The sequence below is a fragment of the Leuciscus leuciscus genome (assembly GCF_965113295.1).
Source record: "Leuciscus leuciscus genome assembly, chromosome: 17".
Taxonomy (NCBI): Eukaryota; Metazoa; Chordata; class Actinopteri; order Cypriniformes; family Leuciscidae; genus Leuciscus; species Leuciscus leuciscus.
In genome coordinates, this window is record NC_138741.1 from 9553104 (window position 1) to 9577850 (window position 24747).

Below are 24747 nucleotides of genomic sequence, written 5' to 3' on the forward strand. Positions count from 1 at the left end.
CTTTGCCATGGAATCATAATCCAATGAAAATGAAAGCGTAACAGAATCTCACATATGGCCTTGTCGAATTCATTATATTTTCGTACGAGTCACTACATTGGGACAGAAAAGTCAATGTCTAATGAAGAGTTCATTCAAAATAACTTCGGGGGTAGGCCTATGTAAAGCATCAGCTCTTTACAGTTAAACGTAAAATAAAGCGAAATAAATAACATGGACATAAAACGACTGTTCATTGTCACATATTAACCCGTCTTATTGCATATAAAATAAATTAAAAGCACGTCTAACCATTGGTTTGGAACTATACCACAAACAAAAAATGCATTTGTAATAAATCGGAATTATAAATTAATTAATTAATTAATAAATCGGACACATTTTAAGTGCAATTTAATTGTCATCAGGATAAATCAGAGGGCCCCTGTTTAGAAAAAAAAAAGCCTACTGCCCCGCAAATTTCTCCCTTGTTCTATTCAACGAAATAATTAGAATTATGCTTATGAAACAAAATTACAGTGCAATGTTGCAAACACTTACCATTCTTAGATCTGTCTAAATAGAAAACCAACACTCGGGTAACCCTCAAAAGCGAGTTTACGCCGGTGCAAACGCCTGTCATGTCAAATCTGTCAGCCAATAGAAAAACAACATGGGGAAAAACTCGCGGTTTCATTGGCTGGCAGCACTTCGCTTTCGAGACATGTGTAAAGGGCCAGCCCATCAGTTTCTGGGATTGAAATGTAAGCTTGTGCCCCCTGCCATCAGGAAACAGAAGGCGAATTTTCCTCTCTTGCAACTAATCGGTATCGCATCCGTCTCGGACGCTTACTTTTCATCCACATCGTCTTCGGTGCAATAAAAATCAGCTAAACTGGACTCGGAACAGGTCAGAACAGGACAGCACACTGAAGTTTCCTTTTTCCTCGGGAGGCTAAACGCAATGGGTAAGGTCCATATTTCATGTTTTCCCACATGGGAACGGGCATGCATAAACACTTTTAGGGGGGGAACGGTTAAACAATTTAGTTATATATGGTTTAGTTCTCGATTCAAACTGTTAAACTGACTGATGCTTTGACCGTCATTTCGGGGAACAGAATGGCACTTTGCCGCGAATGAGCTTTAATCGCGTCCAAAACTAGCCTACTTGAATGTGCAATTTCGTTTATTATATGACATACGTGTAAAAGAATGTAGTAACGTTGTTTTTTCCCCCTTCTATTTGCAGAATTTATAGAATTACTTTTTGTTCAGCTCATTGCATTAAAATGAAACAAAAAAACTTCAATGCAAATATGAACAGCAGAAAAAAGTAATCGAAAGTTTTACTGAAACATTTATCCGTAGGTTTTCTGTTTCAGACGCGGTTCAGGGCCTGGTAAAATCTGATGATTTTTGCAATTCTTTTTTTCTTCATATATCTGCATCACTAGAGCCAGCCTTTGGGGAGGTGAACCAGCTAGGCGGTGTTTTTGTGAACGGAAGACCCCTACCCAATGCCATCCGGCTCAGGATAGTAGAGCTGGCCCAGCTGGGCATCAGACCCTGCGACATCAGCAGGCAGCTCCGCGTCTCTCACGGGTGTGTGAGCAAGATTCTGGCTCGGTACAACGAAACCGGCTCAATACTTCCCGGCGCTATTGGCGGCAGTAAACCGAGGGTCACGACCCCAACCGTAGTGAAGCACATTAGGACTTACAAACAACGGGACCCTGGCATTTTCGCTTGGGAGATTCGAGACAGACTGCTTGCGGACGGTGTGTGTGATAAATTCAATCTGCCCTCTGTCAGCTCGATCAGTAGGATTCTCCGCAACAAGATCGGAAATCTGTCTCAACAGAACCAGTACGAGTCGAGCAAACAGGCCGCTCATCCTCAGCCTCAACCCGCCCTCCCTTACAACCACCTGTACTCGTATCCCACTCCGATCTCCGCCACTGGGACTAAAGTACCGACTCCGCCTGGCATGCCCTCTCTTCCTGCACACATGGCAATGCATAGGATATGGCCTTCTTCTCATTCTGTAACAGATATTCTGGGCATTCGATCAATAACGGAGCAGCAAAGTAAGCATCCTCTCAGTTTTTGGTAAAAGAAAGTCCTTGTTCGTGTGAGTGTGTAAGGGGGCATCCTGTCAAAAGACACCAAGGCCTGTCAAAGCGTGTGTGAGATTTTGTGTAGCCTATGTCTGTGTGTGTAACAGAGAGAATTAAAAGAGACGTTTTGGTAGTGATGGAAAGGCCGTTAAGCTATTCAAACGTCTATCATTTTATTGGACTAGGCCTAATATTTATCGCATATCGGCAGATCCGCAAGAAAAAAAGGAGGAGGAATTTTTACAGCGAGTACACGATGCAAACAGTGTGCTGGAATTTGTGCAGAAGCTACACGTTTGCATTGAAACTCATGGTTTAGTGCTTTTAGTAATAATTATGGCGGATGTGGAATATTTTGGAGTTGGCGCAGCAGAGCGGGAAAAAACAAAACAAAAAAAGCTAGCAGTGTTACAACATAGGACAAGCTTTACATGTTTCCCAGCTCATTTGAACTCATCACAAAAACAATTTAGCTCTACATGCGAATGCCTACACAGCATTCAGTAAATGTTACGCGACGCATCGCTTGAATTCAATTTATTATCATAATTTCTTTCAAGCAACTTAAAATGAATCTAAGAGACGTCGATGTTAAAAATCTCTTTAAAATCCATTCGTCTGTTCATATGTGGTGTGTTTCAGTAGGCCTACAGTAACGTGTGAAGGCCACAGCCTGTCCTATTTAATGGTAGCCTGTTCATTGCCTATTTTCAAAGGCAGTGTTGACATTAATGCTTCAAACGCAGAGGAGGATATTGCATTTAGGAGGCCTTTATAAATCATTAATGCATTTCCAAATTATTAGCAGACGTTTCAACATGATGTTGGCTACACTCAAAAAGGTGTAGCGTGCAACCGTTTCTCCATTTAAAACATTAGTGAAGCAAACACCGAAAAACATCCCCGAGCACACAGGCTACTACTTTCGAGGATGGGTTGACAGGAAGAATGTGTTCCGCAGATTTTTGGACAGATTGTCATCATTTAGCGTTCAGCTCTCTCTCTCTCTCTCTCTCTCTCTCTCTCTCTCTCTCTCTCTCTCTCTCTCTCTCTCTCTCTCTCTCTCTCTCTCTCTGGACACTGAGTAATGGCTGTTCATGCTCAGACATCATCTGGTCTTCATGCTAAGCATGCACTTTAATTAAATTTGGTCTATGTAACTGTAGATTTGTTTACCCTAATCGACCTTTTTTAAATAAAAGATTGCACAATCGATTGCATAATTGCATAAACAAAACTCAAAAGTAGATAATGAAAGTATGGCATCGTTATGGTGTATTCCTGTTTATACGTTGTGAAACAATGCAAAGATTCCGTGAAGGCAGGGGGAAATCTACTTTGTGGCCCTCTCAGGTTACAACACTGGTGGGCTTGCTTTTCCAATTTCAAACTTTAGGAACCGTGTATAATATAATATCCATCAGGCACAAAGGGGAAACGGTTAAAGTAAATCTAATTTGTCCTCCCAGGAAGACTCTGGGTAAATGTTCCGAAGGACTCCATGACACTGTGCGCTTCATCTGATGAATTAACCACACACATTCAGTCTTTTCTGCATCTTCGTTTGAATAGAAATACGGCATATATGTGACTATATGTGAGCACTGTAAAAAAAAGTTGCTGCCTTAAATTTTCAAGTACAATCAACTTGGATAGAAAGTAATTTCAACTTAAATCACATTAACGGACTTAAAAAATGAGTTGAATCTTCTAAAACTAAAGTTGAAAATTGCTTAACTTATTTTGATGATTTAAAGCAATGTAAAAACATATGTTGTCATAACTTTTTTACAATACACATACATATATATATATATATATATATATAATTAATTAAAAAACATGCTAACATTACGTCATTATAATCATAATTTGCTCATGAAAAACGTGTCTGTTTTTTACGATACAGACTGTGTTTGCATTTATAATAGCGTGCAATGCAAACACACACACACACACACACACACACACGCACGCACACACACACACACACACACGATGTTATAGCAGTTTTTTGTGTTTAGTCTGGTGAGATGGATGGCAGTGCAGCAGATTTGACTGAATAAGTTGTTCATGTGGCAGTTCTACTCCCCACGCTTGTCCTATCTGACTCCAGTCTTCCATGTCTCTGTTTTGCCCCCCAGTTAGTAACAGTCCGTCCTTTCCCAGCGCCAAACTAGAAGAATGGAGAACTATTACCAAGAGTAATTTTTCACCAGCGATTTCTCCACTAGTCAATGGTGTGGATAAGCCTCACTTAGAACCTGAAGCAAAATACACACAGGTAAAGAAGCCACCTATGTTAACCATACAAACAATCAAACCCAATCTGGAAGAAACAGAAAAGCTGATTCAGGTAATTAATAGTCATTTTAAAGAAGACATAAAATCCATATTATTTTTTTGGGGGGGGGGGGGGGGGCAATTCGGTATGTGTGTGTGTGCGTGTGTGTTTGTGTCTGTGTGTGTGTGTTGTGTTTCTTTGGCGTAGGCAGGCATATGAGGCCTTGTGTATGTCACTGGGTTTAATTTTTTTATATAAGTATTTACAAATGAAGTATCGCACGTTTTAATTAAAACGAACGAAGATATTTACTTGTGTCTGTATTCGCACAGCTGTTAATGTGTTGGCATGACTATTGGAGGCTTTTTGTACAATGCAAAAGTTATGCGTGTAATGAATCGAAATGTATTAGTATTCCTCAATACTTTTTATTTAAGAGCGTGATACTGAGTGGAATTCTTTGACAAATAAAATTGTAATAAATGTTTTGATCCAATATTTTGCATAGTTTTTAAACATTTAATCAATATCTTTATCGTGCTCTTACGTATTAAGCAACTCTTAAGTGTACTTGCCACAAACGTTTATTTTACTTTATAGTTAAAATACATTTATGTAGGATTTAACGAATTTTTTTATTTCTAAAGAAAATTGTTTTGTCGAGGTAAATTATTTACGATTGCTATGTAATGAGCATGAGCCGAAGAAAAAATACAACAATATTAAAGTTAAATATGATTATTTTTAAAAAATATATCAGTTTATGCTTAATTGTTCTACAGCTCCATTTAAAACTGTAAACATTTTGTGAACGACTTATCTTTAAATATAAGTTTAAACCATTGCTTTACATTCAGATGTAAAATATAATAAATAAATACATAAATAAATATTAAAGTGGCTTTCTTTGTTGTTTTTTTAATGCACCTTTCCACTTGAAGCCACCGGATCTTATTCAACAAATATGCATTCTATTATTCTTCAATAAACACGTGTTATACATTATTCAAATACTTTCTATTCGGCCAATTTAATATCCGCCAGAATATTTTTGAATGCTAAACCTCTTACCCCCATGTTTTACATAAGGGCAATACTCGGATTATATCATCATTATTATCATTCTTGTTATTATTAAGAGGCTATTATGGAAAAGTCTTTGGCTCGTGGCTGGTTGTTCTGCATAGTACTAGTGTTGTACAGTTAAGTGCCGTGCCGACATGTGAAAGACAAATGCTCTTCTATTTGTCAAGAAGCTCGCGCACCGGTTTCTGCCTGCTCGTGCTGGAATGAGAGTTGAGAGTGCGCGCGGATAACGCGCGTGCCATCCGGTGCAGTCGCATTATTTATTCGCGCACTGCTGGGCAGCAACAAACAGACTGACTAATCGTTTATTGTGGGTCTTGGAGATTTATGTGTAGTTGAAAGAATAAGATGGAATAAATCTTCATTACCGACTATGAAACATTGTTTTAGCGTAAATTATGCGTGTACAGAATGAAACGTAAAAATTAGAGTGGTAGCTTGCTTAAGAAATGAAAACTGTAACCTTCAGAAAGACGATGAATATCACAGACTACCGAATGATTGAGTCTGTCATCTTGGATGAATGATCACATATCATATCACGAGTCAGACTGCATTACGCAAAAAATGAGGACAGTAAATAGATACATTGCTGTGGTTTAAACAAGGTTGTATCTGTCAGAACGCCCGATAAGCTTACCAAAAAATGATGATTAAAAACCAAGAGGGGTCACGGAAAATGAATCGTCATTCACACGATTTTAATGAATGCACATTATGTTATGCATTTCTTATAACGGAATTAACCCGATAAACATTTACAGTGCAGTGAATTTAGGTAGCCTGTTGACTAATACAAAAATATTCAAAGTTATTAATGATAGGCTATACTTAACATCATTAGTCTAATTTCCCAGAAAACTTTTGTTTTACACCAATTGCAAATATTTAACTATCTTAACCTCTACATTTTATAAGGTTACAGAATAAAGCACAACGCGATATTTGAGAAGTTATATGTCCATTTTTTTAAATTCTCTGGACACAGCGTGATAACACGCTTCATTACCAAACACAACATGCAGAAACATCATTTAGAGGTTGGGACTTAAATCAAGTTAAATGTGTAAGCTACGACGTGGGAAGTTATCAAAAATTGACAATTGAAAATTGATGATCTGTTCATTACACCGAACACCCACAAATACAGGTAACGACTACTAAAGAAAATAAATAATATTGCTATGTTTTGTTTTGTGACTAAAAAGGCTGTCGGCTTATTTTCGTCAGCTGCTCATGGAAACTGCTGATTTTACAAACAAGTAGGCTATAGATTTATTTGAAAATATATTATATACATTATTCTACAACCTAAACAACAACAATAACGCGCACAGTTGCGGGTGCAGTATATAGCCTAAAGTAAGCACAAATAGGGCTACATTTTAGCACTTTTCAGTACTTTCTTGTTTCTATTTCGCGCGGTGTTTTAGATCTAATGAACTCTAATGATTAGATTTGAGCTCGGTAAACCATAACACTTTATTAACGATCTGCAAAAAGTACATCAGATTATTTAGTTCAAAATCATACTAAAACAAGATAGATCTACTAAACTGCCGCCTCGACATGTTCATCTATAGGCCTGTATGCCACATCACTTTTGAGTGTCCGACTCAAACAACTTTTCTTGAAATAATTTTAAATCTTTGTGAATTCTTCATTATAGATGTGTAAGATTTTTTAAGTTGTTCTTTTTTATGTCAGATTTGACCTTCAATGCTTTGCATGGTGATAACTTCACTTCGTTTTTATTAGTTAGTGCATGACTTGAATCATACAACGAAAGATAGATTTTTTTTTTTTTTTTTCAGAATGCAAATGAGGGTTTTTAGTTACTTAAAGTACGTGTACTTACAGTGTAGTTACCCAAGGAAGTACTGGGTAATATAAGGTAACTACATGGGTTAAGGTTATAGTTTAGGGATAGATTAAGGGTTAGTACCTGTTATAACCCAGTTATTTTAAATGCTATAAGTAGTACATAGTATGTACATGCGGAACAGAACTATAAAATAAAGTGCTACTGGGTTTTTTCTATGCTGTTTACTATTTAAGTAATGAATTAAAGTTCAATGAATACCATATACATGTATGTATGCATGTACGTTCATGTGTGTACTAGTGCTAGGGGTCAAGAATGTCATAATGAGTAAATCATGGGCAAATCCTAACTCTGCAACAAAGGATGTCATCTGTGGAAAACATTTCCAGTAGTCAAAGACCACCCTGCGTCAGAATTTCTTCCCTTTATGTCGAAAAGCCTTGGTGAATTCCTTTCATCCTGAACTGATATTGACATTCTGCCAAAGGGTTACAGGCATTCCTATTTTTGCATTTCCCTTGATATAGCTTTTCCATTTCCGGCAAATCTTTTAATATCTTATCCATTTCTGTTGCTTCTATTCATAGACTCTCCAAGGTAGTCTTCATTTCTATTTTTAACGTTCACCCGCTACGGTCTTATCCTCGCTATCATGGTATCTTTATGTTCATCTCTATGGCCGTGTGTGGTTTATGGCCAGAAGTCTTACGCTCACTGCTCTCTGTTTTCAGACGCTGAATGGATTGCCCACAGTGAACAGTTATGTCACAGCTCCCAGCATCCATCCTTCCCACCCTCCCACCCAAGTGTCACCCTACACGGGGTACAGCGGCACCACGTCGGCCTATGTGACCGGCCCCACATGGCAGCCGCCCAGTGGCAGTGCTCTCTCTCCCCACAGCTGTGACATCATCACCTTCAAGAGCACGGCTGCCATGCGAGACTCCGTCCACTCGGCTCTGGGACCGTACTAGGAGCATGGGGGGGTCAAAGAGAGAACACAAGACAATAACGGAGCGCAACAACACGGAACTTTTCATCCTGGCTCTCTCTACATGGACCAATTTTATCGCTTTACGATATTTATGAAAGACTTGTCGGACGAGCCACGTACTGTTCTGAATGCCCACATTCTCTCGCACCATATCAGCATCTCGCACTTGTCTGCACAGGACAAAAAAAAGAGCAAGAGTGAGGATATGCAAAGGTCTTGCCGTCCCGATCTGATCTGAGCAGAGGTTTTACCAGTAAAGAACAGCACCAGTGGTGTGCAGTGCACTTGGTCTGATAGTGGTGGCCATTCCTCATGAAATTGCATCATCACTAGCCCGAGATACATTTTGGTGCTTCTCTCTGTGAATATATTGTTCTTGTATGTTTTCAAGAAAATGATTGAATAAGCAAATCTCATGTAAAACAACCAACCAGTTTGCATTTAAATGTTTTTTCAGGGTGTTCAAAATTGCTAATGTCTAGATGTTCTGCTTTGTTCCTTTTTTTGTTAAATGTTTTTGATAAAAATCACATTTTTGTCTTTTTGGATACCAGTTTCACTTCTCTAATAATGTATGCCAGAGCTCTAGGGAAAAGTTATTACATTTATTTATTAGATTGTAAGGAACGTCGAATGAAGTGCAGTTGGCACGGCTGCGGGAAGAGGAGGCATTATGTGGGACATTGACGCACATTCTGACAACAGGAGCATTCATTCATGCAACATTAATGATCAGTGAAGCTGCACACCTCCAGACATTGCACAATGAAATTGAATGTATCTTATTAAAAGAGACATGTGTAAAAACCCCTGTTCATTATAATTTTCTTTCATTATTTATTTGCCACTCATTTTATTTTTTATTTTTTTTTATCAGAAATTGATGAAGTCCTTAATGATAATATAAATATTAACTGCCTCTTTTATTACTACTACTTGAACAAATAATACAAATTAAGTGTACTAATTATAACTACTGTAAATAATAATTTTACAGTTTAATATATCCATACTTTTAATTATTATATTGTTAAACTGTTATGATGAAATAATAAAACTAAAGATTAGAGCTCATCAAAATCTTGATTCCATTAAAAAATAATGCTTCAGACAATTGTTATTAATTCAGTAGATGAATTTTATTTATATGCAGATGAACTAATAACAGTATTAATTCTTATGTGACATGAAAATTCTTGGCGAGCAGCCAGATAATGAAGGGAAAAAAAACTAGTTTTACAAAAAGTCTAAATGTGTCATGTGTTCGAATTTTTCCTCTTCCAAAAATAAATCTTTGAAGAATGGGGCAGACAAAATACCTTAATTTATTTGTTTTAATTAACTTGCTTATAATTTATTAGATTTGCAAAGAATTTATTTGAAGTTCTATATACCCACCAAGGGAAACACATGCACACACGCACACACACGTTGGGTTTTCAAGTTTTATGGGGACATTCCATAGACATAATGATTTATATACTGTACAAACTGTATATGCTATCCCCTAAATCTACCCCTCACAGAAAACTTTCTGCATTTTGACCAAAAAAAAAAAAAAAAAAAAATTACTTTGTAAGATTTAGAAGCTGTTTTCCTCATGCGGACCAAAACATTTCCCCACAAGGTCAAGGATTTTGGATATTGCCATATTTGTGGAGACCCCATAATATAGGGTTTACCTGAAACACACACACACACACACTGGGTTTTTATGTTTTATGGGGACTTTCCATAGACATAATGATTTATATACTGTACGAACTGTATATCATATCCCCTTACACTAACACTACTCCTAAACCCCTAGAAAACTTTTAGCATTTTTACATTTTCAAAAAACATCACACAGTATGAATTATAAGCTGTTTTCCCCATGGGGACAAAGATTTCTGGTATTGCCATCATAGTGGGGACATTTTGTCCCCATAACTTTGGTTATGCCTGAACACACACACACTCACACACGTGCAGCAACATGAATGCACAAACTCCATTACAAGGCCTTTCACTCAGGTGTTACATGAATGGCCACACATTCCTGAGTGCTCTTTCCCCTGAGCTTTGTCTAAAATCAGAGTTGATGTGAAACGATAAGGTTAAAAGAGAAAAGAAAAGCTTATATCACTGTGGGCTGCATGTCATACTGGGACAAAGCTTTTTAAACACCCACTGCCTCCCTTTTCTAGTGGGCCAAAACAAAAACAAATGAAAGGCACTGCATTGAACGTTTTGATTTTTTTTTTTTTTTATGTTACAAACAGAACAAAATACTTTATATTCAAGACCCCAACCAATACAAACACACCACCTCCGTGCCGAAAATCCACAAACACACACTCTCAGTCCCTAACATACGATACATGCAGTCCCCATATGTTGCAGTGCAAACAGTCCTTCTGGCAGGCACTACTGCTGATTTGACTTGGAAAACACTTTCACCCCAACCCCGTGGTCACGGACCGTTGCATCGGGATCGAGGTGCTGTTTTGAGCACACATAAACCACCAAAAAGGCAGACAAGAAACCACCACACATAGAGGCCATCACATGTCACAATGAGCCAGACAAACTCCCCAGCTTTGAATGCCATTTTCCTATTCTGATGCCATCGATACGGACGTTGACTTTGCTGACAATACAAATGCATCGACTGGACGGACATATCACAGCCGTTCATTAAATGCAGGGTCAACAGACGTTAAAAAAGCTCACAACACAAGGGCGAACACACAGAGAACACGGCGAGACCAGCCTATTCAAGGAAAACACGGCACTTTGGTCCATTCCAATTGGGAGTTTGACACATACAGAACTGTACAGTCAAAACATGGCGATTAATCGAATTTAAAAATCACTATGACGGGAAATTAAATAGAAAAAGTGTATTTTTTTAAGGCGGTGCTGCACACGTACAGTCGTGACAGGAGGAAACATGACAAACACCTTAATCTTAAAGCCACCATTGAAACGGAGGAAAGTGAAAACACACTTGCTCACGCGCCCACATCTGTTTAGAATTAATTCCTATGGAAAGTCAAGTCAAATGTCACATGGTTATCTTAAGCTGACTGTGTGCAATCAGGCTGAAGACAGGAGCACGGAGCACGGTAACACTGCACAGGGGCTGCGGGTGGACCGGGCCGAGGTGCGAGCCTCACTTTAAAGGCCGGCTGACCATAAGCAGACTGTTTTCCTTCGTGTACTAGAACTAGTATGTTTTAAACGCTCAAAGGTAAGCACCAGTTTCTGCTCGTTCTTCTGGTACAGCGAATCTCTGGCTGCTCAACACCTCGCAATCTGCATTCATAATAAAGAAACAGCAAACAAAAACATCAAGCGAAAAATTTTAATGGAGAGAAAGGTTAGGGGATTATATAACAAAAGACTAAATGATCTGATATGTCGCTTCAAATGACTCGGAAAAAGGTCTTAAAACATTTAGCGAAAAACTATGAGTATAGTCTGAAAATGCGTCTGGTTTCGTTAGACTTTGGTGTTTTAGAGAAGCTTTAAAAGAGCGTTGAAAGGACTGACAAGCAAACGACCAATCAAGAGCTGAAGCGGAGGATGAGAGCCTGAGGTGCAACCCAGACTGAAGAGGAGTGTAACAAATGCCAAATGCCTGTCTTTAAGTCAACAGAGTTAGATAAAACATGACCTTTAAAAGAGAAGGAGGGAAAAGTGAACTGGTCAGGGTGGATTTTAACGGATGACATTGTTTTAACTTATCCAACAAGTTATCTTTAAGCGACACAGAGCTAGAAGAGTATGTGAACAATATGAAATGTCTTTCCTGACAAGGCCACAGCGCTTCATATTTTTATTATGACGGCATCGAGAGGCCATCCTGATTTTGTCGAATTTATTTGCATTTTTCAGTTTTGTTGTTTCAAGTTGTGCTGAGCTATGATGAATCAGCCTGAAGGCCAGGAGAGATGAGTGAGAGTGAGTGTCTTGGCTCATGACGCTGTATGATGACATACTGGATTATGAAGAAAGAAAAAAATTAGAGAGAGAGAGAGAGAGAGAGAGAGAGAGAGAGAGAGAGAAAAACAAATCAGTGATTGTCACCACAGAGATTCCTCCCCCACTGTAATCTGTTATTACCAGTAACAAGGAATTACAAGTTACAAACCTCAAAATACAGATGATTTCAATTCAACAGCAAATGAGGGCCAATGGTTATGGAAACCCTTGAAAAATATGAGAATTTTTTTAATTGTCCAGTCCAGGCCTAGGAAATAAGTCATGGAAATTCATAAAATCCTGAAAAGATTTTCTTCTTTTTTTTTCACAAGGTAAAAACATTTAATCTGCTAGCAAATGATTATTAGTTTTTACAATCTTCCTCCAGAAGTTAGTCATTTTACAATGAAAGAGTTTTATTTCCAAGGCACCAACAAACAGTTCCACCGATTTATCGTAGTTCAGGAGCTTTTATTAGCAAAACACAGCCATTACATGAATAATTTTAACCACTTTGGGATTTAAGACCTTATAATTGCTGTTTTACAATAATTTTTTATCACAAAATGATTTTGAAATGACAGAATACTTCAGTTTAATTTGAATTTACATAATTCAATTAGTGCTTTTGTCTAAATTTGCCAATTTAACTTTGCCTAGGTAAGATATGCTTAACATATTTTGAAGTGTCATTGCAAATGTTGTTTGCACTCCGAGTTTGAAACATTGCTAGAGTTTGACTTTGAGAGTATTGGATATTCTGTTCTCAGAAATCCAACATAGAACAAATTTACAAACTAAATCTAATAAAGTCACAGTCCTCAGTTCACCATCCAAAGACAGGAGACGGATCCCTCAGGCTTCAGTAATTCAGTATTAAGTCTTAATTTAAGTTAAAAATGAGGTGCTATATCTATTTGGTATTTTCAGTTAGGGAGTGTAGAGCTGGTTACTATGCTGGCATGTGGACAGGTAACTCTCAAATATGTTCTGTTATAAGTGTTGGAATGTCAAGTATAGATTCAGGGAGTGACTCTGTGGTTGTAAAGCATTAATTGTGGAGAGTCTACATGTCACATGTCTGATGAACTGTGATTTTGATAGAGGTAGGTTGATTGCTGAGGAACAGGCATGGCATTCTGTTCGATAGACCTGGGGACGATGGACTAAAGACTTGATGGTGATGTGCAGATTATCACCAGTTCTTCTGCAACCAGCCAGATACATATTCATAAACCAGCAGCATAACTGCGCCTCCTATATTCAGAAAGTAAATGTCAATTAATGGTCATGGATAATTGTCAAATGTTATAGGGATAGTTCACTAAAGATTCAATTTCATCATTTACTCCCCCTTATTCCAAACCTGTATGACTTCCTTTTTTTCCACAGAAAACTATATATTTTGAAGAATTTTAGTTGCTAAACAAGTTTTGGGGAAAACTGGCTTCCATTGAATGGACAAAATATTTTCTTTTATGTTCCACAGAAGAAAGGAAGTCATACAGATTTGGAAAGACATGAGGGTGAGTAAATGATGATAGAATTTAAATTTTTGGGTGAACTATACCTTTAATATAGGAAAACTATACACTAATTTATGTTACCTGGTCCAAGCCTCATTATCTTGGGTATCAGTCCTTTGTATAAGGCAAGATATCTGCAGAAATAAAATGTTAGACAGTTACATTTACTATAAATGAATGATGTATAGTTATAGCCCGTATGACTTGCTTTTTTCTTTGGAACACAAAAGGAGAAATTCTGAAAAATGTTAATGCTGCTCTTTTCCATACAGAACGCAGTGACTTCAAAAAGCAAATTAGAGCATCATAAAAATAATCTATACTACTTGTGCACTATATTTAAAGTAATGGACTAAAATTTTAATAGCTACAGTACTTAAATGTCAACAACATCAAATGCAATTGGTTCTCACAAGGCAAGTTTGAAAATGCTTTAATTTAGGCTTTTATTCACACGCATTTACATAGAGCTCATCAATACGGTAAACAGAAGCTCAGTCATACTTGCTTGACACGTGAGAACAGACCTCGAGTTCTTGAGGAAGCTCAAACGTGGTTGGGTGACACAAGCAAGCACGTTTGAGCTTCCGTTTACCATATTTGATGTGCATATAGATTACTTTTACAATCCTTTATGAACTTTTTGAAATGTCAAAGTTTTGGTTGAATTGACATTCAATGGAGGGAAATTTCTCAGGTTTGATTAAAAATATCTTTCTTTGTGCTTCTAAGATGAACAAAAGTTCTGTGGTTTTGATTGTTATGTTTGATTCCTGTTTGGAGCTTGAAATTCACTTCTTTGTAAAGAGCAGGATAAACATTTTCTTTTGTGTTCCTCTGAAGAAATTCGGTCGTACAGGTTCAGAACGACACGAGAGTGCATAAATGATGACAGAATTTTCATTTTTTTGCTAATCTATCCATTTAAGGTACCGTACCATGCAGTGGAAATGCGCCATAAGTGAGCCGTACCGAACCGAGCCGTACCGTACCATGCAGTGGAAAAGCGCCATAAGTCAACTCTCTCTCTCAGGGTCGGTCTGTCTGTGAAGCTGGATCAGGTATAGTGCAGTAATAGCTGTTCTAGTTGTGTACCTGCCCTAATGCGTTCAAGCTGATTTCTGGCAGTGGGCCTGGCCGTCTCCCTGTCCCAGCCTCTGTCCTCTGCTTGTGCTGGTGTTAATAAGGCTTGAGCCACTTCCTCTCTGCCCCGCTGTCTGATTAGACTGACCCGCTGAGCGCCGCGCGCCTCGTTAGGACCTGCTTAACGACGTCTCCCATAGGGACCACTAATTAGCCAGGACTGTGTCGTGTTAGAGGGCTGGACAGGATGGGGTACCCTCTCAGCACCCCTAAAACTAAAACAGCTTCAGTGTCTCTCTCTTTATTACAAGCACACAAGATCAGGCCTCAATTCCCTGCCTCTAATAACAAACGAGTTGCCGTTCCCTTTGTACAGGGTGAACGGGGCCAATCAAGGCCCCGAAGAGCCATAAAACTACTGATTCTCTCACAGCTTCCCATGAGGCCTGTCAATTCAGAAGGAGAGAGAGACAGAAGGACGCTATGGGCACTATTAGGGTCTCCGCTATAAGAAACAACAGCTCACGTTAGAATCAACACGGTTTTTCAATGAATGTACGCAAGTTACATTAGAATGTCAGCTGATCCTAAAATCCTTAAATGCCTATTTAAGCAATTGTTCTAATTCTTTTTTTTCTGACTCTTTTTTTCTTCAAATATCAATACACAGTAAAACATTAAAAAAAAAATTATAATAATGAAAGGTTATGCCGCATAATTGTAACTCCCTGTAATTGTAAAACCTTATATCATAATTGAGCCTTATATTATTAGTAGTATAGTATAATATAGTAAGGAGAAATGGAATAAATATAATAAACATATTAACCCATATCCAGTTTATAGGTTCATATCAAGTGTCCACTAAAAAAATTAGTTTATGTAATATAAATACATCTAGACAAAAGAAGTGACACAAAGTACATTAGTACTAATTTCTACATTTTGTCTTATTCCTGCATATAGCTCAGAAAAAAAAGACAACATAATTACACTGAGATTTAGAGGTTGCTTAAATATGCCGGTTGTCAAAACTTGCCCTCTTGTCCCCTGTGGGCAGAGGATAAACACAGAATGTTGTGTAATTTTTCTTGTAGGTGAACCTCGTAGCAGTTGTGGTTGGTTAAATATCCCCTGTCGGGTGTAATTCTGACACCTGTAGTTGTTGTGTGATGGTGTAGACTCAGGCCTTACCCTTCTTCACGGTACACAAGGCCCATGGTCTGAAAGCAGCTACGGTACTTGATCTCCCCTGGAACAGGCTGAGGACCCTGTATACGGCTTTTAGCGACATCAAAAGGAATGTTCACACAGGACGAGACTGTTCCTGAAACCAAACCGATGGCAAATTTCCTCATGAATTCCAGTCGAGGGTCCTGGCATATGGACAGAGAGATAAATTCAAGGTAAAGAGAGTGAGGGCTTTTGTTTATACAATGAATAATGACGATCAACACACATTTTTCACATTTTCTAGTATAAAAGTTGACTTTTAGATGTAAAGTTTGAGGAATACTCAAACTTTAAAAGTTAAAACTGCACTTGTGGGACAATGTTGATTACCACAAAAAAAGGACTCGTCCCTTAAAAAAGGGTTGTAAAATTGGATATAACTACACAGGAAAGGCTAACAAATGATTTTTTCACACTAAAATAATTTTAACATGCATATTGTTTTCATCAGTGCATATTGTTTTCGTCAAATGCATATTTGTTTTCATCCATTGTAAGTGCCTCACTTTACCTCAAATTTTTGCTTTTATTAAAGAAAGGGACAAGGTACAAGCCAAAATAAGTTTTTGTGCTATCAACATTATGCCACAAGAGTTGTCAATTGCCTTTAATGACAAATACAACAGTAACTGTTTGATGACAGTTTTATAGATAGAGCCATAAAATTCAAAATTTTGAGATAACACTCTAGTTGATACGAAAATGCAAATGAACAAACACAGAGACAAACGTAAAGCAGATAAAAGAGCTAATAAAGAGAGATATGAAAATGGAGATGGAAAAAAAACGAGCGAGGAAGGAGTAAAAAAAAAGAAGCGAGAGAATACGAGAGCTGAAATATAAGCTCAGATCATTTTATGGTAGCGGGGCGCAGATTAGCGTTTCATTAGAAGAGCGAGGCTCTACAATTGGCTGAAGTGGGTCATGTGACCAAGGGCAAACTTTGGGAGAGGATTTATAAACACAGTCCATGAAGGCAGACTGGGAGGCATATGGGGGCAATTTGGGTAATTGGGCTGCGACTCGACACTGGCGTATTACTGTACCAAAAGAAGCCCGAACCAGCGCAGCTCTGACACCTAATTGGCCAGGATATTTTTTACAAATGACAGAAGCCCAGCAGCGACATGCAAGATCGACAACTAAACCTGAACATCGCATTGTATGGGAGGAGCATGGCTGTGCAACAACAGTGCTCCGCCTTAAGTATAGCTTCGACACCAAACACTCCCTTCAACGACATTACATTTGCAGCACACTGTCCCGAATGCTCACAGAAATGAGTCGTCGGTTTCACAGCAAATGCTCCTTAAATCTTGAAGTCTGTGTGGGTTGATGGATTGATACCCCTGGAGAAGGATCATTGATTTGGATCCTAATCCCAATAGAATGACTGGATTCTTTGAAAATAGATTGGAAAAGTAGAGGCTCATACCTAAAAAGCCATACACTTCCCTGAGATTATTTGCAAAAGACAGTCAAATCAGGGTTGGTGAGCTCTGCCCTTTCGCATGATTGAGCGCTGGAGGTTTCTGGCTTCTCAGGCAATGACGATCTTAGCACCAGATGAAGGGGGAATACAAATCTTCAGTAGGACTTCAACTGTAACTCTCCCCCCAACAAATACCTCAGTCTGCTTCCAATTAGTTCATTTGAGTAAATCTAATGCTCCAGTTTATACATGTGGAGCAGGCGTATGGTAACGTTTCCATTAAACAAAATTAACTTTTGTTTGGGAGTTGAGCCCTGCCGGATGTGTAATCTGAACCTTTGAGGATGTGATGGAGAGCAAACAGGGAAGGTATTAGTGAGGTTTATCTTAGCAGCTCCTCTCCTCCTCCCTCTCACTCTGGTAATGTGCATGACTGATCCCTCCTTTAATTCGCCAAGTTACATGTTCAGTCTTCAGCCTGTGGATGCGTATTTAAAAAAAAAGCTTTTACTTTTAGACTTGGATCTCAAATGAAAAAGTTCTGAGATTAACATATATTTTACACTCACTGTAGTTTTCGAGCTATGAAAACAACTTATTCATGTGACGTGAACACATGAGAAAGATAAATATGGGTCTTTATTTATTATGTATATGTAATATGCATATAAAATAAAGAAAAAATTATTAAGGAAATTTGACATTTCTGTTTGGACAGAATCTGAAAAATATTCTGTTTTCAATATAGATAATGTCGTCCTATACTGAAAAGATATGTTAAAATTAACAGGATTCTTATAGGTGCCGCCTGAATTGTTTGAGAAATGTATGTGGTGATAAATGGATACACAAAGTTTCTCACTAAACGGGAGGTCACACTAGACTTTGAGCACTCAAAATTTCTTTAGACACCACAACGGTCACGATATGATGTCACGCTCTGCAGCATTTAAAAAAAAATAAAAAATTCAACATATAACAAATAATAATAAATCCAAAATTACAATGTACTACACTTTCCTGCAATGCTACAAACCTGCAGCTTTAAAGTTTGTTATTTTAATTCAGCTAAGAGTTTACATCGTGATATATCAATCTTCTATTGAATACACGTCTTCACTTGATATGAATTTACAGGTCAGAGTTCACCAAACTTGATTTTTGGAATGCAGCTTACGTTCCCAGACTTCATCATTTGCATTCATATCAATTGCAGTTAATGAAACAAAAAGTGTATTGTGACCACCCCTTAATATGTTGTACTTATATGTACAGGGCAACTTGTATCCAAAAAGGACTTTTGCATGTTTATGAATGTGTGCATGTTTCCACTAAACATTTAGGGAAAACTTAATTTTGTTTTGTAACACCCACATTTCTTTTAATAGATATGCCTGCATTTCTGCATTATGTCACTTGTAAAAAGCTGCTTTCACAGTATGGTCAAACATATATCTCATTCTTTGTTGTAAGGAAAGCTCTGCAGATGACACTTGAATCTGAGTTTTTGTCAATATAGTTAACATCAGTTGACCATTGACTTTCACTGTATGAGCAAAAATAATTTAAACATTCCTCAATAGATCTTTTTTTAGGTTGTGCAGAAGAAAGAAAGCTATACAGGTTTTGAACAACATGAACGTCAGTAAATAATGACATAATTTTCATTTTTGGGAGGACTGTGCCTTTAAAGGAGAACTTGGTAACTTTTTTAACTTAATAAAACTGTCTAGAAATCATTTGGATGGTTAAACAACCTGTTCTGGTGATATTGGTGACTTTCCCCGCTCCCCCCAGCGTTCCCAGGCGGAAAACCAACCTTGCAACTTGCGCACTGCCGTCCCGGCAAAGTGAAATTGGAAGTCTCGTGAGAACCGAGAACGAGAAGAGAACGAGCGCGAAACACAAATTGCTTTACGGCAATTCGACATAAACACACACGCATGTATGATGTATTACCAGATGACCCACCTCGGTAGACATAGCTCCACACGATACAGTTGGCTTGCTCCGATCAAAACAAACGCACATGAGCAGCGGTAGAGAGGGGGAGGAGGCCGCCGCAAGTGAGTTTTTTACGACTGTGTTGTGAAATATACGCCCCCCCACAGCTGTAGGGGGAGCTCGTGGGGAAAACATGCGACAACAAAAGGGAAAATCAGCGAAGAAGTGACTAGAGTTCGCTAGAGTTACAGAGTTCTCCTTTAAGTGTCTAAATAGTTTTTTGGGGACACTGTATCTGCCTTTGTTTACCTGACTGGCAGGTATGGCATCTTTAACGTTGAAGTAGAAACCAAAGTAGATCATGTTGAAAATGCCATGCCGTCCAAGGGTGGAGGTCAGGCCCTTGTTAAGTCCACGGAGGCCAAAGCCGTCTGCGTTTATAATAGTTCTGGCCTGTTCAAATGTAGAGGGTTGCTGCATGGAGAAACACAGAGAGCAAAAACATTAGCACCCTCAAAATGAATGACCAAGACATTTTGTGACAAGACAAAGGCAAAAACAATACCAAAACGACAATTAACAGCTGTAGCCTCTTACCACTTTGAATGAATCCCTGTTGGCCTGTAGGCTCACTTTCACTACTTCAAATGGATTTACAACCAGTGCCTCGGTTAACCCTGACCCCAGGCCAGCCACAGAGAGAGCCTAGCATATTGAAGCAGGCAGAATTACATCACTAGAGAACAGGACGCCACATGACAAACGAGAAAGACACAAAGACTAGTGAAAGTCGTTTTGTGGTTAATTCAGAACAGACGAAAGGTATGTCACACAAGTCTCATAACTCAAAGGAACAATGCTACTGTGACACTTAACCTTTCAGAAACGTGTTTGTCCAGACGCAGAGGTTCATTTATTTGTTCATTCAAATAAATGAATGAAACTGCCAGCGTCAATCATTCGCAGGGGTTAGAAAGGAAACGCAGACAGGAATCAAAGATGAATGAACCGGCTCAGACAAAATGATTGAGACAAAGATAAATTACTTCATATGTTGCAATAACAGATCAACTCAACTGTATGATGGAGCAAATGGTTTCATATTTTCATATAAAAATGAAAAGAGGCATCGACTCTACCCCAAATTAACAGCAGCGTTCACTGTAACATAGTTTTGATTTAGTCATACATTTTTTTCTACTTTGATGAAAATGTAATTTTAGTTTAGTTAATATTTTGCCACACCATCCATCCATCTATACTAAAATGGCACAATTTTAATGTATGAAAATAACGTTTTAGTCGACATATCAGACATGCAATATATTGCTAATCAAATACACACACACACACACACACACACACACACACACACACACACACACACACACACACACACACACACACACACACACACACACACACACACACACACACACACACACACACACACACACACACACACACATACATATATATATACACATACACACACACACACACACACATATATATATATGAAGAGTTCAGATGCAAAAGCCTCTAAATGCCATCTGAAATTTTCTTATAGAATGATCATTTTTATCAAGCTCGTATATTTAAATTCAATAATTTCACTTAAATGGCAATGAAGATTACCTATTAATTGTCATTTAAGTGGAATTACTGAACTTAAATATACGAGCTTGATAAAAATGATCATTCTATAAGAAAATTTCAGATGGCATTTAGAGGCTTTTGCATCTGAACTCTTCATATATATATATATATATACATACACACACACACACACACACACACACACACACACACACACACACACACACACACACACACACACACACACACACACACATATATATATACACATAGATCATGTCATATTTATAATATTATATACATATATACATACAAACACAATATATATTATATCATGCTCTATTTATATAATATATAATAGTTATTTCTTCCTAACATCAACTGAACTGAATCTGAATCAATTTAATCAACTAAATCAATTTAAATAAATGTTTTAAGTAATTATAATTAATCAATTAGCAATTATTTATAATTAATCATGCAGATATGTTTTATGTAGATACACTTAATCATTAATTCGAAGAGATTAATGTTGCTATTAAAAATGACTAAATGTGCGGTTGGGTTTTACTTTTATGATTTCCATTCAAGCACTTGACCTGTATGTCAGCAGGCTTCAGGCCTACTTTAAGAGTGACAAAAGAGATCTTTGAGTGTGTTTGTTTAAGGTGAGCTGGGGATAGTACACACCCACACCCTCGATTAATACCTCTGATGATTACACTCACACATTTTGTCTTTTTGTGTTTGTGTATGCGTAGCCATGTATACATGCTAGTGCATACATACACTGCAAGACAGTGTGAGAGCTTTATTACTCATTTCTCAAAACCGGACATCTCCTTGACCGTGTTTACAGAGCCAGCCATCCGCTCTTTCTATTCTTATTTGTCATATTTCTGCATACATCTGAATCAATCATACCAGTCACTTCATCTGGGCCGGGGGGGGAGGAGCCACAGCTAAATATCTCTCTTGAATTCACTTACAGCTGTGCAGACGCTCTCACTCATCCTCTCCGCCTCTCACACACTCCATACATCACTCTTTCCAGTGCCTGTGGGCTCTGTGTGGATTGACATCTCTAGCTAGTGGGCGGAGACAGGTGTGATTGATAAGGCAGGTGAATGTTTTGCTCGACGAGGCTGTGGATTCGGGATTTGCCCCGGGCTCAGTTGTCAAGCCTGCTGCCACACTGATAGACTGCTGTCAAAGTAATGGGCTATCTCTCATATGCCTCGCTGAGCAGCATTTGTCTCGATTACACCTCGGTCCCGCTGCCAGCACGCCATGTAATGAGGAGAGTGCTTCGCTTGACTGTGAATGTGATTGTGTGTATAGTATCAATAACTGTGTGTGTGTGTGTATCTCACTTGTATCAGATGACTTACCAGGCCGGGTGATAAAGGAGTAAAGCTCAACAGCTTCTTGTACTGCTCAAAGGTAAAAAACTGCAAAGAAGATCGGGACAACCTGTCAGGAAGTGTTTTCAGACGCTACATGCATTCACATACATGCACGCAGATAAGATGAATGCTCACACCCAAAGCAAACACAGCTCAAGAACACTAGAGCTGTCAACATGACACTGCGCAAATATAAATGCACACATAGACGATGGCGTATAATTCTTTATATTAGTAAAGCTTTGCTCAGCTTGACAGACATTAGATCATAAAACATTGAGTAAGACTGATGGATGCCAGGGCCTGTATAGTACACCAAGCCTGTTTAGTAGCTTTAAATCAACATATATGGAGCGTCAAGTAAATTCATAGATCAGTGTTCAAGGAATTGAAAATTCTGTCATCATTTACTCACCCTCATGTCGTTCCAAATCCGTCTTACAAAAGGATTTAAAAAAAATATCCTGGCCACTCTTTCAATTAAAAGTGAATGAGGACGGGGGCCGTCAAGCTCCAAAATGACAAATGTAGCATTAATAAAACTTTAAAATCTTCTCATGTTATACAATAGCTTTTTCCAGGTTTTTTCCCTGAATAGGTTGATCTGGTTCACTGAATAATTTGTTCACAAGTTGAGTCAGCTGAGTCAATGATCTGTAGCAGTTACAGTATATAAGAGAAAAGATTTTCAGTGGATAACAGCTTACATTTCGGTCCGTTCGACACAAAGCTATAGTATGGCGTCAGAAGACTTGGATTATGCCAGATGAATTATATGGTCTACCTTTATGCTGCTTTTTACCAGTATATTATTCAAAATGTCTCTTTATGTGTTTCATGTAGGAAAGAAAGTCAAATGGGTTAAACGACATGAGAATAATTACATGATGACATTCACATTTTCATGTGAATTTTAAGGTGGACAAACCCTTCATGGTAAACTGTTAAAGCTTGTTGAGTCTACAAATCCAGGACTTTTCAATAATGGAATTAAACCCCTTCCAGATGTTGTTTTAGATTAGAAAAGTGAGACATTAATGTGCTCGCCCTCCTTTCAGACACCCATAACCAATGGCCTAAAGCCACAGTAAGTGTTCATATAAACTCAAGAGTGCACCAACGGCCTAAAGCCACAGTAAGTACTCATCCAAACTCAAGAGTGTATATATGTACTGTTTATACATGATACTAAAGTGAGGCCGGTAGCAATCTCTGGCCATGTAGGTCAATATTGGGAGTTTTCAACAGCAAACACATGTGGCATGAATACAAACATAGAGAGGGGATGAGTGTTTTTGATCCTCCTGGATAGAGCCGGTACATTGAGGGCAAATGTGGTCTGTGTGTATATGTTTACACTCGGAAGGCCAGGTTGCAAAGATCAGAGCATGTATGGTTTAACTGATGAGTTTAAGCTCGGAGTCAAATGTGGCTCCTGTTACCTTCACTGCTCTCTTTGGGGTCTCGGCCAAAATTGGGGGAAGGATTCCCTTGTAGAAGCCATACACTCTGTTGAGAAAAAAAGACGTCACTTACTGGAGTTTGAGACACATGATAAATAAATAAATATTTATGGACATGCAACATTTAAATGTCTATTTGTCCAATTAAGTATGCAGTAAAGAAACAAACGGAAAAAAAACTTTTTGGGTTTTTTTCAAATATTGTTGTGCTGACTGCATTCATCAAACTTAACTAAATGGTTAACCAAAGGGGAAAAAAATCAAACTACATTTAGACATTTTGGTAACAGGTCAGCAAAAAATGGTCACCTCATATAAAAAGAACAGAAAATGAAAAGCTTAAGCACCTACTTTCACTATCACCATTGGCATAACATGCTGATAAAGCAGACTGTGAAAAATGTTGTAGCAGTGCGTTTGCTGTTTAAATTTCATAAGTAATGAAAAATGTTTGCTGCATTAATTAATGGAGCAATATGGAAGCATAATTAAGACAGTGGGATGGATAATGCTCATAGTGTGTGATTATAGGTCAAATATTTTTTATAATAATAATTATTATTATTATTATTATTTTCCCCATGTCCATTAAATAAGTGCTAAGAAAAATGAAACAAAAGCACGCACATCAGTCTCAAAAGGGTGCTCGACTAAGAAACCAACAAGTAGAAAATATAAAGTCGGCAACACCTAAGCTCCAAAATGATCAAAAATATTTATTTTCAAGACAGCTATCACATAGCGTATGTTACGTTTCGAGCACGCAGGCTCTTCATCAAATAAGTGCTAACATAAAAAAATAAA

The 24747-nt window shown here is 38.0% G+C and overlaps 2 protein-coding genes across 5 annotated transcripts in view; one reads left to right on the plus strand and one right to left on the minus strand.

Annotated features, from left to right (window-relative positions):
- Positions 1-772: 772 nt before the first annotated feature.
- pax9 (paired box 9) lies at positions 773-9095 on the plus strand. Of its 4 annotated transcripts, none has more exons than XM_082143313.1 (4): positions 773-947; positions 1365-2069; positions 4244-4455; positions 8026-9095. In XM_082143313.1, the coding sequence occupies exons 1-4, from the start codon at positions 944-946 to the stop codon at positions 8266-8268; spliced, it is 1164 nt and encodes a 387-aa protein (XP_081999439.1). In that variant the 5' UTR covers positions 773-943; the 3' UTR covers positions 8269-9095. The 4 variants fall into 4 exon arrangements, with proteins under 4 accessions (XP_081999439.1, XP_081999441.1, XP_081999440.1 ...); XM_082143315.1 differs by having other exon boundaries at positions 774-947; positions 4244-4383; XM_082143314.1 differs by having other exon boundaries at positions 775-947; positions 1437-2069.
- Positions 9096-12452: 3357 nt separating this feature from the next.
- The window catches only part of slc25a21 (solute carrier family 25 member 21), a 96789-nt gene continuing 84494 nt past the window's right edge, over positions 12453-24747 (minus strand). Inside the window, exons 5-11 of the mRNA XM_082143333.1 lie at positions 23923-23989; positions 22466-22525; positions 20073-20180; positions 19785-19949; positions 16061-16242; positions 13865-13917; positions 12453-13514 (exon numbers count right to left, since the gene is read on the minus strand). Of these exons, the coding sequence (XP_081999459.1) occupies positions 13453-13514; positions 13865-13917; positions 16061-16242; positions 19785-19949; positions 20073-20180; positions 22466-22525; positions 23923-23989 (697 nt within the window). The 3' untranslated portion in view covers positions 12453-13452. The remainder of the gene's footprint in view (positions 13515-13864; positions 13918-16060; positions 16243-19784; positions 19950-20072; positions 20181-22465; positions 22526-23922; positions 23990-24747) is intronic.

Bases quoted from the DNA above. Each gene is read 5' to 3' on its own strand.
- pax9 (XM_082143313.1), top strand. The intron at 2,070-4,243 runs GTAAGCATCCTC...TTTGCCCCCCAG, and splicing joins ATCAATAACGGAGCAGCAAA to TTAGTAACAGTCCGTCCTTT. The intron at 4,456-8,025 runs GTAATTAATAGT...CTCTGTTTTCAG, and splicing joins AAACAGAAAAGCTGATTCAG to ACGCTGAATGGATTGCCCAC.